General features: G+C 45.9%; 1 protein-coding gene across 2 annotated transcripts in view; it reads right to left on the bottom strand.

Annotated features, from left to right (window-relative positions):
- The window catches only part of PPA2 (inorganic pyrophosphatase 2), a 344,063-nt gene extending 329,376 nt beyond the window's left edge, over nucleotides 1-14,687 (bottom strand). Inside the window, exon 1 of one of the 2 annotated variants that reach the window (XM_069241383.1) lies at nucleotides 14,441-14,687. In XM_069241383.1, the coding sequence (XP_069097484.1) occupies nucleotides 14,441-14,597 (157 nt within the window). In that variant the 5' untranslated portion in view covers nucleotides 14,598-14,687. The remainder of the gene's footprint in view (nucleotides 1-14,440) is intronic. The other variant, XM_069241374.1, reaches the window with a different exon arrangement.
- Nucleotides 14,688-15,658: the final 971 nt, after the last annotated feature.

The following is a 15,658-nucleotide window of genomic DNA, read 5'->3' as shown; positions in this document are numbered from 1 at the left end:
CTGTCAGGAAACCCTAGGGTAAAGTGTCAAGTGCTTTGTCTGTCTCCTTGTACTGCTTCAAAGTAGTTTCCTCTAGGACCCTAGAGAGGAAAACAGGGCACAGAACTGTTGGCCATTTCGGCCCCCATTGGGGCAGATAGGCCTATTTTTTTTAGGCCGATCTGCCCCCAAAGGGGTAGAAACCACTTAGGCACCACGGAACGCGTGTGTGTGCTTTTTGTTGGAGGTGCGGCCCCCTGGACTAGGGTCATTTCCCATGGGGGCACATTAATAATGGCCATTTCTGCCCCCCTTGGGGGCAGATTTACCTATTTTGTTAGACCCATTTGCCCCAAGGGGGGCAGAAGCCACAAAAACACCAGGGATTTCCTTAGGTTTTGTTTTGTGTGGGGGCCGCCCCTTGGGCAAGGGTTGTCCCCCCAAAGGGGGCACTTGACTGTTGGCCATTTCTGCCCCCCTTGGGGGCAGAGCAGCCTAGTTTTTTAGGCCCATATGCCCTGAGCGGGTCAGAAACCACTAGACACCAGGGGAAATTTCTAAATGTTTGGTGGCAGGGTGTTTGTCAACTGGCACAGTATTTACATTTGTGATTATAACAGTTTATTTCTCCTTTTTGCTTCCTTTGCTGTGACTACTTGCAATTTTGGCAATGGTTGACCTGCAGTTTGCGTAGTTGCATGTTTTAGGTAAGAAAAAACTATTTACTCTAAACAAGTATTGTTGCCATGCATGAATAACATTTTTGTAAGTGGTGTACTAAATGCAGGATTGTGTGTGAAATTCTCCTTAGATTTGTGCACAATGATATTTGTGTCGTCTTATGTCTAATATTCTTTTCTTTTTTTCTTTTTAGTGGGATATCATTGGTGATTGCTGTGTTTGTGCAGAGTAGTTGCTTTTGAGTCTAGCTATTTCAGGCAAGTGAGTGGTATAGTTTTGGGGTGTATTACTCTTTGTGATAAAGCCACACTTTGTTTATTACTTGCCTTACACAGTGCTAGTTGTTGGTGGTGCATTTGTCCAGTTACTTTTCGTAGAAAGGATCATGGCTAGCCGCAGGATACTGGTCAGCCGGTTGTTGGTATGCTTTTTGAGTCGTCTTCTGATCATGATTTGAGACGGACTGTGTCTGAGGCAGAGGAGGAAGTGAGAGATTCTGTCAGTGAATTTTCTGTCCAAGAAGAATCTTCTGATGATAAAGCCACTCTCAATGCAGATGAAGGGCCTCGTTTAGAGGAGGACACTGATGTGTCAATAGTGCAGCAGCCTGGGGCTGAAAGGTTTCCCATTGGAAGACCTGAACTCTGAGTTGCCCCAAGAGCTGCCTACCTTTACTGGTCTCCCGGGATGTAGAGTGAATAGGGAAAACTTTTTGTCTGTCAATTTCTTTCAGTTGTTTATGGACGATGTATTTTTGGAAGAGATTGTTGAGAAGACTAATTTGTATGCAGATCAGTATTTGAGGGACAACGCTGACAGGCTTAGGCACACACTAGAGCTACCCAGTGGATTCCCACAAATTTGGAAGAGATGAAAAGTTCTTGGGTTTGACTTTTTTGATGAGGTTTGTGAGAAAACAGGGCTGACTGCAGAGCCCCCCTAACTGTTTTCCCCCCATTTCCACTTTTGGCAGGTGTTTTCCTGACTCTGAGAGTGCCCTGGGTACTGCTAACCAGTCCCAGGGCCTGTGCTCTATGTAAAATCAGTATGCAAATTAGGCTAATTATAACTGGCTAAGTCAACCTACCTATAAGTCCCTAGTATATGGTAGGGCATGTAGGTTTAGGGAACCCAGCATAGGTAGTGCAGCCATAGGTGCACTGCTTAGGTGCCCAGTGTCATATTAAAGGCAGGCCTGCCTTGCTGGCTGCTTTTAAATTAAAGTTATATGCAAATTTGACTTTGGAATTAAAAGTAGTTCCAAAGTCTTAAACTACCTTATTTTTACATATAAGTCACCCCTAACGTGTGCCCTATGTGCCCCTAAGGCTGGGTGCCATGTAACTATGAGCAGGGACCTTATAAAAATAGTTTTATAAGCTCTGGTGAGGTAAAACTGCCAAATTTGTTTTCCCCTCATTGTAGTGAATGGCCTCCATAGGCTAGAATGGGGAGACTTTATTTTAATTTTAAAAGTCCCATTAAGTGACAGATACCAAGAGTTTGGTATCAAATTAATTGTTATAATAAACCCAACAACTTCCAGTTGTTGGATTTAATATAACTTGTTCAGGTAAAGAGTTTTAAACTTTACCTGAAGAGTTGCCAACTTCAGCCCTACATTGTTTTTGCTGCTGTGCTCTGAATGGCCAGCCTCTGGCAGCCTGGCTGCCTTGATGAGGTTTGAAGTGGCCTGGCTTCACACAAAGAGATGTGCCTGTGGGAGGGGATCTCCCCTCAGCAGATGGTGAGGCAGGAAGGGAGAAGGCTGACAAACTGGTCTTCAAAGGCAGAGCAGGACATTTGGAGCAACCCAGCAACACCCCCACATCCTGCAACCCCAGACAACTAGGTGCCCCCTTGATTAGATTAGGAGAGGCCAGGAGAGGGGTGTGTTTATGATTTTAACCATACCAGTGGGTGGGCTCAGCCAGATGTAACCTCCAAAAATCACTTTCAGCCATGATGGATTTTTGAGGAATGTTGCTCCCTGGGATTGATTTTTGCCGCACTTCCCAGGAAGTGGTCATCACAGGGGGAAGGACCCTGCACCTGATTGGAGAACCAGGACCCCCCTGTTTTTCACCCAGGAGCAGGGATAAAACTGGCAGACCTGCACCCACACCTCAGATCCCCATCAGATTCCAACAAGGAAGATACAAAGGAGAAGAAGGACTGCCCTGCTGGACCCCTGGCCTGCACCTGGACCCTGCACTCTGAAGGACTGCACCAGCTGCACACTTGGGCTTCACCACAAGAAGGACTTTGCCTGGCTTTAACTGGTTCAAGGAGTGACTCCCTGTTAGCTACAGGTGAAAAATTGCTAACCAGAGTCCCCTGCACCAACTCCTGAAGAAATCAACCAGCTGGCCACTGTCCAGTGGCCAAAAAGGAGTTTGCGCCAGGTGCATTTTGGGAGTTGTAGTCCACACCCCCAAGGATCATCTCAGAGCTTCTGGAACCTTGGGGTGGGCTGTGGACCCCAAAAGAACCTTAAAAGAACATTTGGGAGAAGATCCAGAAGTTTCGAGAACTTTTGGAACAAAGCTCCATAGAGGGACTGACCCGCCGCGGCAACTCTAGCCGGCTTGCAGGTTCATCCTGGTGAAGAAAATCTCCAAAAAAGAGACTAAGTCTGAACGTAAAAAGTTGACCGGGACCTCCCAGCCAGCGTATCCGAGGAGGGCTCTAACGACGTCGGATCAAGATCCAGGTTTACCCCGGTCGAAGGATTTTCACCTAAAAAAAATGACTAAGTCCGAAGGTAAAAATCTCCACCGAGGGCTTCCGCGACGTGTATCTGGAGAAGAGTTCCAGGAGGTCGGATTGGACTGGCAGGTTCATCCCGCTGAAGAAAATCTTCAGAAAAACGACTAAGTGTGAAGGTAAACTTTTGACCGAGGCCTCCCGCGGGCTGTAGCCGAGCCGGGCTCCATCGCGATCAGCCTTAAACTTTGACTTTGCCCCAGTCGAGGTGCTACCAGATTGGCGCTTTTTCTTTCTCCGGATGCGTGTTGCGGGAGCCTAAATTCAGAATTTTGTCTACTTTTCGGAAATGTGTAGCTGTCTTCACACCCATTTTTGTCACTAACTGGAAGGAGGCCAAAAGCACACAAAAAATAGTAAAAATGGGGTATGTCCCAGTAAAATGCCAAAATTGTGTTGAAAATAAGGTTTTCTGATTCAAGTCTGCCTGTTTCTGAAAGCTTGGAAGACGGTGATTGTAGCATAGCAAACCCTTTATTGATGCCATTTGCAGGGGAAAAACCACATGCTTTCTTCTGCAGCACTTTTTTCACTAAATTTTAGCTCAATTTTGGCTAATTTCTTGGTCTCCTCCAGGGGAACCCACAAACTCTGGGTACCTCTAGAATCCCTAGGATGTCGGGGAAAAAAGGATGCAGATTTGGCGCCAAAAAAAGGCTCGGCACAGGAGGGGAAAAGGCCTGGCAGCAAAGGGGTTAAAGTGCACACGCTTCAGTTCCAGCAGCTTACCCAAGATTGTTTACTGGGTGGCTATTAACCTAACAGGATTTTTGGATGTGTTCTGCCATTAATCTTTCAGTGGAATAGCACCATCAAAGATAGATGTTATAAAACTTACAAATGTGCTGAAACAATGAACCTAATTCTGATTACGCAAATAAAATATAAATCTCAAAAGTCAATATCTTGTGCGTATGGTGCTGTTTTCTAGGACTTGCAGGGCCTTTTGAGATTAATAAGCTCAGAAGGTGCTCTGACTACAGGGTATATAAGGTAAGCAAGCAGGTGGAAGGACACAACATATGTCAATCTTAAAATGCAGCATGCCCTTGTTTTCTTGGGGTGCCAGTTACTGAATGTAAAATAATTGAACTATTGGTTACTACAACATTTTATTTCCAGGAATTGTGATGCGTAGTTCTGCCATTTATGCAGACCGATCTGCTGCCGAGCCATCATCTGAGGAAGCTGCACTATACTGCACATAAGAGTAAAAAAGAAGTACAAGCATCTAAGTGCAAGAGAACAAGTGTTTGTCTGGGTTATTCAAACAGGCAAGCACCAAAATAAAGTTGTCACAAGGGTACTGTTCAATATTAGTATGTACAGTATTAGAGATGGGCGAGCCAACAAACTGACAGAAAGAGAGAAGCCAGAGCCGAGCCACAGGTATGGCTTGGCTCTCAGATCCCGTGCACAAGCAAGCCCTGAAATTAGTTGACATGTAAACCATGTAAAAGAATAATGTAAAAAATATGACAAAGGCTCTTCAAACTTTGGAAAAGTCAATTTCTTTACTAAGTGGAAGCTTTTACCTTTGTGAGCTAGAGTATATCACTACATTGAGGGGTAATTATTAAATGTATTCGTTTTTAAACACGAAACTAAAAATACTACTGCCCACCACCCTTACAATGTGAATTGCGGCAATAGATATCTTATATTGACTTGAAAAACCAAATGTTACAGGTTATTGTTACAAGTAACTAGAACTCACGCCGTATGGTAACTATAACTCATGCCCCCGCAATGCAGTTTTCCCAGCAATAATTTTATTAAAATGTTGCAGTGATATTAACAATTATGTCATAAAAGATGTCATGACCGATGTAATAAGTAGGGTAATTAGCAGTGCATGGCAAAGACGTGAGTTATAGTTAGTTACCTTAGGGTGCGAGCTATAGTTACTTGAGTTAACCATAACTATAACTGCTGAATTTCTATGGTTTTGTGCGAGTAAATTCGGAACCTAACTATAACATCCCTGTAATCTTTGTTTTAAGTGAATTTTTTTTATTCTATTTTCTAACACTAACGTCCCTGCAACATTTGTGTTTTTTCAATGAATCCTTATTTTTTTTTAAACTTAAAGGATTTTTAATTACTATATGTTACCACTGCTGCGCAGTGGCTGGACACAGGGCCTGCGGGCAACTTCCTATAACCTCTCAACCCAAACCATGCATGGCCTTCGGCAGGGGGCGGCGGGGGTTGGCCACATGGCCAAACCCTTATAACCACCAAACCCTGTGCCACACATTTCCTTCGTGCCACACCAAAAAAAGGGGGGCTGGGTACATACAGCCTAACACCTTTTCCTTGGTCCTGGGGTCCCCCTGGGACCACGCCAGGGCCAAAATGTCTCATTTATTAAATTATTCTGCAAAATCCCCAGGCGGATCAGCAGATTTTGCCACAATGGTTTTTTTTTTTTTTTTTTAAAGGGCAGTCTCCTATGTATTTTTGTGTTATTTTGCCCCCAGGTTGGCCACATTGTGGAGGAATGGCCAATATAATTAATAAGGAAGGGGGCACACGGGGCTCCCTCCTAGGCCTTTTAGAAGCCACAAGGACCATCACCTCCCCGGGGCTATATTTTAAAAATATTGGGGAAGGTGCAGGGGCAGTGCGGAACCCCACCTGGGCAGGGAACCGCCACCTTGCCAGAGCTGCATAATCTACAGGGAGTGCAGAATTATTAGGCAAATGAGTATTTTGACCACATCATCCTCTTTATGCATGTTGTCTTACTCCAAGCTGTATAGGCTCGAAAGCCTACTACCAATTAAGCATATTAGGTGATGTGCATCTCTGTAATGAGAAGGGGTGTGGTCTAATTACATCAACACCCTATATCAGGTGTGCATAATTATTAGGCAACTTCCTTTCCTTTGGCAAAATGGGTCAAAAGAAGGACTTGACAGGCTCAGAAAAGTCAAAAATAGTGAGATATCTTGCAGAGGGATGCAGCACTCTTAAAATTGCAAAGCTTCTGAAGCATGATCATCGAACAATCAAGCGTTTCATTCAAAATAGTCAACAGGGTCGCAAGAAGCGTGTGGAAAAACCAAGGCGCAAAATAACTGCCCATGAACTGAGAAAAGTCAAGCGTGCAGCTGCCACGATGCCACTTGCCACCAGTTTGGCCATATTTCAGAGCTGCAACATCACTGGAGTGCCCAAAAGCACAAGGTGTGCAATACTCAGAGACATGGCCAAGGTAAGAAAGGCTGAAAGACGACCACCACTGAACAAGACACACAAGCTGAAACGTCAAGACTGGGCCAAGAAATATCTCAAGACTGATTTTTCTAAGGTTTTATGGACTGATGAAATGAGAGTGAGTCTTGATGGGCCAGATGGATGGGCCCGTGGCTGGATTGGTAAAGGGCAGAGAGCTCCAGTCCGACTCAGACGCCAGCAAGGTGGAGGTGGAGTACTGGTTTGGGCTGGTATCATCAAAGATGAGCTTGTGGGGCCTTTTCGGGTTGAGGATGGGGTCAAGCTCAACTCCCAGTCCTACTGCCAGTTCCTGGAAGACACCTTCTTCAAGCAGTGGTACAGGAAGAAGTCTGCATCCTTCAAGAAAAACATGATTTTCATGCAGGACAATGCTCCATCACATGCGTCCAAGTACTCCACAGCGTGGCTGGCAAGAAAGGGTATAAAAGAAGGAAATCTAATGACATGGCCTCCTTGTTCACCTGATCTGAACCCCATTGAGAACCTGTGGTCCATCATCAAATGTGAGATTTACAAGGAGGGAAAACAGTACACCTCTCTGAACAGTGTCTGGGAGGCTGTGGTTGCTGCTGCACGCAATGTTGATGGTGAACAGATCAAAACATTGACAGAATCCATGGATGGCAGGCTTTTGAGTGTCCTTGCAAAGAAAGGTGGCTATATTGGTCACTGATTTGTTTTTGTTTTGTTTTTGAATGTCAGAAATGTATATTTGTGAATGTTGAGATGTTATATTGGTTTCACTGGTAATTATAAATAATTGAAATGGGTATATATTTTTTTTTGTTAAGTTGCCTAATAATTATGCACAGTAATAGTCACCTGCACACACAGATATCCCCCTAACATAGCTAAAACTAAAAACAAACTAAAAACTACTTCCAAAAATATTCAGCTTTGATATTAATGAGTTTTTTGGGTTCATTGAGAACATGGTTGTTGTTCAATAATAAAATTAATCCTCAAAAATACAACTTGCCTAATAATTCTGCACTCCCTGTAAAAGAATATGGGGTACAGGACCCTCCTGGGCCCAGGGGACAACCACCTCCCAGGCATCTATTTTATGATTATACCGAGGGACCGCGCGGACCCCTCTGGGCCCCTGGGGTTACATCATAAAAAAAGCTAGGGGCGCAGGGGCCTCAGGGATCAAACCCTCCCCAGGAAGATTTTTAAAATATGTATGGGAAGTGGGGGGCGCAAGGACCTCCTACCCGGGCTCTTTTTTTGAATGGGGGAGCCATGAGACCCCTTCTTTGGTCGATTTCGGCCCTGGGACCCCATTGTCCGGGACCCAGCCTCATGTTCCTGGGTGCCCTGGCCCACTCAGGGGAGCCATGAGACCCCCCCCTTCTTAGGTCGATTTCGGCCCTGAGGACCCCATCGTCCGGGGCCCAGCCACATGTTCCTGGGTGCCCTGTCTTAAACCGTAGCCCCGGGGGCGGTAGTGGTCCCCGGGGCTTTCAACAGTCCTATGAGGGGGGACCCATGTCCCCCCTCCTTAATATTAAAAAAAAGTATGGTCCCGGGACCTGACCCACCCGGGGACTAATGCAGAGTCTCAAAATGGCTGCCATGACTTCCTAGCTGACGTATAGACAGCCATCAGATCTCTGCATGAGATCGGTAGTATTTGAGAAGTTGTCATGAGCAGACATGCCTAAAGAGTCTTTGGGAATTGACATTGGAAACACTTTTTTTTTTAACCCACCCCTCCTTTTTCTCAACCCCCACTTGATGAATCATTCTGAAAATTTCCACGCACAACAAGATCCTTGGGCACACTTTTTGGGTAAATTTTGTGATGATATACCAAACAGCACTAATGATATAGCTAATTCATAGCATACTTTTTCTATAGAAACTAGGTCCGAACTATACCTACCCTAATGGCAACTGCCAATAGATAATGTAGCCAAGATCCGTGTTTAGGCTATAGCAACATCATAGTATATTACTTGCAGATGACATCAAATGCAAGAGATTTTTGTTCAGAGTACACCCTGAACTCAAGTATTTGAAGGTGCTCTCATATGCGATACACAGTAACTAGGCTTAGCGAAATAAAATATATGCCAATTATGTCAAGCGGGGAATCCACGATTAATTCCAGATTTACTGGTTTCACATTTATGCAAATTAGCCACTCTGTGGGTATATTTTCTATAGTTTTTAACACCAATGGTTTATGCCTGTTTTTTTATTCTTGATGCATAAGGATAGATTGTGGGTAGGAGGCAAAAGACAGATGGACACTCAGCTAGTTTTGAGATTCGATCAAGATAAATTTGAGCTGAGCCAGAGCTGGACATCTAGCTCAAGCTTGGCTCAAGCTTTAAGTGGTTTTCCCACCTCTATAGAGAATATCTATTATCAAGTTATTTAAAGAGTATTCTGGATGACTAAATAATAGGCTTTGAAATCACTTAGAATCACTTAGGGAAACAAAACAGTGATGGTTAGAAGGCTTGAATTAATCTCACTGCTGGTAATTATCCAGGCCGCATGCCAGTCCATCATTTTTTTTACCCACTATGAAACTCCAGAAAATGACTGGCTGTATGCAAATCACCCTTGGTCCTGCTACAAAAGTAACAACCAAACCCGAACTGCCAGGCCAGAGAACACAGGCAACTCCAGATCAGTTTCGGCCTGTTTATGGGTTATCAGTGAGGTACAGCTTGAGATCTACATCACAGTACGCACAGGAACACCATTGCACCCATTCAGGTTTTATCAGCATTACTAGACATATGTGCTTTTCCATAGTTACCAGAGCTACAGAATATCTTACCTCCCCTCCTCCCCCATAAAATTAGTTGTTGAATCTTAGCCAGGTGAGGTCAAAGGGGTTTAAAATTCTGGATTTTCCATGAGAATTCCAAATATTATTTGAAGGAGACCCTAGAAGCTTTTCAGGTAATTTTACCATCACGTCAGTTCTGAACAATGTTACTCATCCAAAGTGGTTTAAAGGACTAAACAAAACCCCTACAGATATATCCCTCATTATCTAATGCTGACCACAGATGCCCGCACATTATGTTTTAAAATACATTGCTTTTCCAAGTTTTCCACTGTGTTGTAGTGTCTTGCTGGACACGTAGTAATACAGCCCCTCCCCGGAGGCTGCCTTAACACCCACTCCACACTCATCCACATCCACACTCATAACATAGGTGTAACAGGTCACCCTGTCAATAAATGTGGCTGGGCACAAATGCCCAGGGCCAGTTACACTCACTAGAACCATCAGTCTCTGTTGTTCATGAATCACCATGTCAGCCTAGGGGCCTATGACTCTCCAGTGGCGACAAGGCGGTCTGGACACAGCCTACTGCTGCAGATCTGGCATGATAGGACATGTAGCATGCCGTGCTCCGACCAGCTGAGACACCTGTTTGCTGCCCGCAGTTGACTACATCTGTTCCTATGAGAAGGAGGGGCAGCATCCTCCCAGCAAAGCATGGACACGTACTGAAACACCCAGCGAGGCCACCCTCCTCCCAAAGTTCAGAGGAACATACCGGCATGGTAACCCACAGTGAGGCAAGATGCTGGCACTCACCAAAAGGAAAGTGAGAGAGGACCCACTGCCCCCACACACATAGCCTGCAAAGGCAGAGGGAGCAGGTGAGATCGTCCTGGCTGGAGGCTCCAGGCTCATGCCTCCTCCCAGAATGGCTGACCCAGAAAGAAAGCAGAAAAGGAAAAAAACAAACTGTGACGCACTCCACCGCACAAACTCACTAAAGCGGACAGTAGCAGGAGCAGGTACCCACCTCCTGCGCTACAGTGGAGACTGCAGCTGTAAAGGAAAGCCGAGGAGGGCTGGAGTGTGCTGCACACCCCCTGGGGGTCAGTCACCTCCTGCCATGGCATGCTGCCGGGTAGCCGCTTGTCAGTGTGGCAAAGAACGGAAAAGTGAAAGATTAACCCTCATCAGTCTGAATGTAGAGAAGACAGAAGGGAACAGGCCTGTCTGGTAGCCACCCCACCAACCCTGAACAGGACTAAAGAATGATTAAGGGTGGAGCCCACCTCCCTTGAAGTGACCAGGAATGAGCTCATTAAGCCATCACAGGTGCTTAGAGAGCTATGTGTCCCCTATTAGCAAGCTGCCAATACCACAGGAGAAAAGAAGACTGTTAGCCTCCCATGGCAACCCCGCAGCTCAAACAATACCCCAAGCATGACTGGGGGAAAATGTGATCCAAAGGCAAAGTAGTGCCCGCAGAGCAGCACCACGGTGGAGAAAAGACCCAATGGCATAACAGCAAGCCATTGGCTGCCTTCAAAACCCCACTGCCATTCAGAGTCTACAAGGCAAGGAAATCACGGAGAAGCACTCTGCCCATCTCCAACACCCAGGTACCTTCAGCAGTGGGAGGAGCCCTTTGTCTTTTTCGTCCAGAGATGGCTCGGAGGGCAAAGCCGTGAAGGTGCGAAGAGCGCCATGCGCCCCCTGGTGGCTAAATACCACGATCACAGACATAAGTGAGAGGCTGAACCAAACCTGCTTCCACCATGCGCCCTCTGGTGATTGCTTGCTGGCACTACAAGGAGATGAAAAGACTGTTTGCCTAACGCTGCAACACTCTTCTGTTAATGGTGGTGAAGGGAGGCAGAGCACCACAAACAAAGAGAGCCAAACTGTGGGCACTGCCCAACAAGAGTAGTGCCTCACAAAAAAAAGACAGAACATGAGGTTAAGCACACTGATACCTGCTGACCAGTCAGGGAGCTCTCCCGAGGAGCTGACCAGCACTTGCACCCTAAGAGCTACAACATCAGCATCTCATCACTTGCCAAAGAAACACATAAAAGGAGGAGTAGGTGAACAGTTCCTGGGCTACCATCACAAAGGAAGGAAGGTACATGGTCTTTGCCCTAGTATCTAGCCCAGCCCAAGAGCCACTGTTGGCCAAGAAGAGGACCAAAGGAGACCAGGATGAGACACGCATGCAACAGAGAAAATGAGAGACATTGCCAAGGGATGACAGTAACAAGCCGATGACTGTCAGCCAAGGCACCCAAGAAAATCTAAGTGCCAGAGCGTGCAACACCACCCAGCTAAGAACAGACTGCTGTCCCAGACACAACTCGAAGCATCCCAGGAAGGAACCTGGATCACATGGTGCAATTCACAGAGTACCAACTACTAAAGAGACTGCGAAGCACAAAGACACTACACTGTCTGTCCAAGCCTTCCAGATGGTACAGCCCGAAGTAGGAGACAGTAGAAGGAAAGCAAGGCTGAATTAGAAGGTGAATAGAAGCACACAATACCGCAACTGTGATCTAGCCACTAAGGCCACATCATGCTGCACCCTCAATGCATACCATCTCACATCCCACACACCATGCTTGATGGCAGCAAAGCTTCAAGGAGCACGTTCTGCACCACACATAGTGGGAAGGCAGAATCACAGCTCCTTACTGCGCATGGAAGAAGGTCCTGGAAGAGGTAACACCTTAGAGTGGGAGCTATAAGAAGGTCTCAGAAAAGGGATCCTGTGACACAGGGCCAGACACCACACACCCCTAGAGAAGACAAGGAGAAATACATCAGAAACTGCCCTGATCATCACTAAGCCACTGCCCAACACCCAAGGCCGGTGGTCAGTCAACCACTGAGAGGCCCTGCTGGTCGATCCTGAAGGAGGAACAAGCCGCTACACCCAGAAGGAGAAGAGACTTGAGCAACGAGAAGTCTCAACAGCATAATCAGAGAGAATGTGCATGCTGAAGCACCAAGGAGAAAGAAGAGATGAAATTATAGGTGTGACCAGCCATTCAACCTTAGAAATCTGACGACAGACCAGGCTCAGGAGGGAAGATCAACAGAGGGCAAGCCTGAAGGGCACACTCAAGAAAACTCGAGCTGCTGAAGGAGCGCATCTAGACATATACGCAAGCTACCAATGTGAAACAAGGATGAACTAATGACAGCCAAGCGGGAGGAAAAAAAAGTCACATGCAAGCGCTAACAGAGTCTCTGTCCTATGCTTCTCAGCCCAACCATCCAGACATGGTCACAATGGCTCTGCAACCCAGAGCATCCAGGCTAGGGGATGCAGATGCCTCTACTAAAGAAGGATGTGAGCACCTGGTCACTAGCACTCCAAGTTGTCGACGACCCAATAAAGAAGGCCTACGACTATCAAGACAAGTTCTTGTCACCACGTGGCTGGCAAACACATAACACTAGTCCCTGACTAGTGCATCATCACTACCACTCATGGAGCATCAAACAACCAGAGTGTGGTCCAACACCGTTGCTATATCTACAGGCAAGAAGCATCAATGACCATCTGAAGAGTCAGTCAGCCAGCAAATAACTGCTAACCTCATCGGCATCCTGAGCCCGGTGGCAAGAGCATGTCTTGCCCATGACCCATCTACTTCTGCAGTTGCACGAGTGACTAAGCAGTGGCACCTTGGCGATCTTGCAGTCGCCCAGACACAGCATACCTTCAACCCCAGCACAGAACACACACAGTCCCATGCCAACCTGCCTCCACAGACACGAGAGTTGGACTTGACACCTTTCCACCAACAGATTCTACAGTGTAGTGGGGCATCAAAGTGGAGATTTCAACGGGTTACAGAATGTCAAAACTGTCTTCAGTGGGTCAAGCAACACCACCTAGGTGATCTTCACGATGGACTCCAACCACAAATCAGCCAGAGCATCAGCAATGTGTGTCAACTCTATGCTATGGACATAACCCCATCTGGTAGACTTCCAGGTTTTGAACATCTTTGAATGAGTGCTCCTGTCCTGTCTTACAAAGGTTAAATTATGAATGAAAGCAGATGTACTGTTGAAGCCAGCACCATCAATCCATATATTATGTGCATTCCTGCTGTTTGACTCTAGAGACCTATAGACTCAGTGGTGTCTAGTTTGTTTTGCTTTCACAGGGTGGAATCGCTGCCCTTTCTTTTGGATTTTGGGAAGAATGTAGTGTCCTGCTGAACATGTAGTCCAGAGGCTGCCTTAACACCCACCCAATACAGGTGCCACCAGTTAAATGTCCCTGTCAGTAAAAGTGGCCAGGTGCACGTGCCTTGGGCGTTATACTCACCACAAACATGTGGGCCTAAAGCCCGACTCTACATGTGTGACCCCCCACCCATCTCGCGACCCACAAAGCATTTGCAACACTTCACAAAATTGTCTTTTTTTTAGCCTTGAAAAGTTAACGTGTACAGCTTTACAAACCCACAGTAAAGTTTCCACACCAGCTCACGTTCTCTAGATCTGAAATACAATTCCCACTGATTGCCAGTACTTAGGCAATGCATATTTGTAAATTAAATTGGCTTGCGTTGAACTATAAACAGTATATGTTCTATGTTCATGTATTCCCTCTGCAAGGCGCGCCAACATCTTATCTGAGCACAAAATAAAATCATCACAACGTAAAACTAGTGCGGCAGCTAAAGGTGGAAACTCCCATTGTACAGCACTGCTGCTTCCGCGTCGCAGGGAAGATACCCGTTTCAAATGTTCCCCTCCTCAGACCTCAACGTTTTACGTAAACCCAACTTCTGTTATGACAGAGTAACTATTGTGCCAACTAAATTTCTCATAAGGTCACGCGCTAAGGGGGGAGAATTAGACATTCGCGCGCCCGGTCTCTGCCAGCGGCGGCGCGCGCGTTGGGCACGCACGGCTCCTCCCATCGGCACAGCTTCGATCTCATGCAGCGAGCCTCCCTTCTCTGTAGTGTCGCGTGCGCATCTGTTAGTAGCTACTCACTAAAGTAGAGGCGGTAGTCTGGGGAGCCAGGCTGTCCGCGATCCTCTGTGCTGAAGTGCATTGTTCTGTAGAAACAGCGCAGTAAATGTGCAGGTCGCACGGTGCACGTCAGAGCAGCCCGACCGAGCCCGCAGCCTAAGAGCCAAGGCACACGCATAGTTTCCTGCTGATTTTGAACCTTCCTGTAGGTCACAGCACTAGATTCAAGGTCTCGTTGGTGTTTGTCCTTCCCTCGAGCTCTGGTTGTGCAGCGCCACCTCCTGTTGATATTAGGTTAGGCGTTGCTGAACAGGAAACATGGCCGCGTGCTCTGCGCAGAAAAATGGTTTGACAGTTGCTGGTAGTGCAGCCCCTCCCACCTGCAGACATTAACGGGAGGCTGTGCCGGATCTCTGGCGTTACATTATTATTATTTTTAAAGGGTGGTTGTGGTACCTAGTGAATGGCTTACACATTAATTCAAATTCTATGCGAGAAAATTATATTTATTTCCTACGATAATCATGAAAACAGTCCTTACAGACAGATAACATTGTTAATACGTGTGACTAACGGTCAATAGTACAGAATAAAATCAGCCAACAAGTGTTTCACAGATGCACAAGTGAATATATTAGTGCTGAAAAATAACAACAGTAATAGTTCCAGAGCTCTAATAACGATCAAAAACGTCAGAAAATCACTTAGAGCTTCAACGCGGATTAGCAATGATGTCAACAATGTCTTGGACAACTGACAAAAATTAAGCAAACCGGTAGTTAACAAGGCCACTTCTCTTGCGAGCAAAATACTATCTGCTCGTTCTGGTAATCTCTGGTTTATCTGACCTCTTACATGATGAAATAAAACACTATGGGATATAGAAAGAGGCTAGAGAGACAATACATTCTTAAGATTTCTCTCTGCTAAAGTTACAAGGAAACAATATGAAAAAGGTATTCTCAGCACTAAAGAGTGCACTATCTTCAAATCAAGATCTAGAACTCATTTATTAATTACCCCAAAGACCATTTCAAATTGTGAAACTTAAACTCCAAACCCGCCATACTCCCATCTCCTGATTTTTCCAGTCCTAAATATCAAGAATTTCAAGACTTTTCCCTAAACAAAATAACAACTCAAATTGTCCATTACGCAGTTCGACTCAAGTTTCCTCAAATAATCCATATCCCCATCTACAGATCTTCTTCCTTAAAAACATCTGGAGGATAGTTGGAA

Source organism: Pleurodeles waltl, chromosome 1_2, assembly GCF_031143425.1.
Source record: "Pleurodeles waltl isolate 20211129_DDA chromosome 1_2, aPleWal1.hap1.20221129, whole genome shotgun sequence".
Classification (NCBI taxonomy): Eukaryota; Metazoa; Chordata; class Amphibia; order Caudata; family Salamandridae; genus Pleurodeles; species Pleurodeles waltl.
Note: the sequence above shows the minus strand (reverse complement) of the source record. Positions and strands in the feature narration are given on the sequence as shown.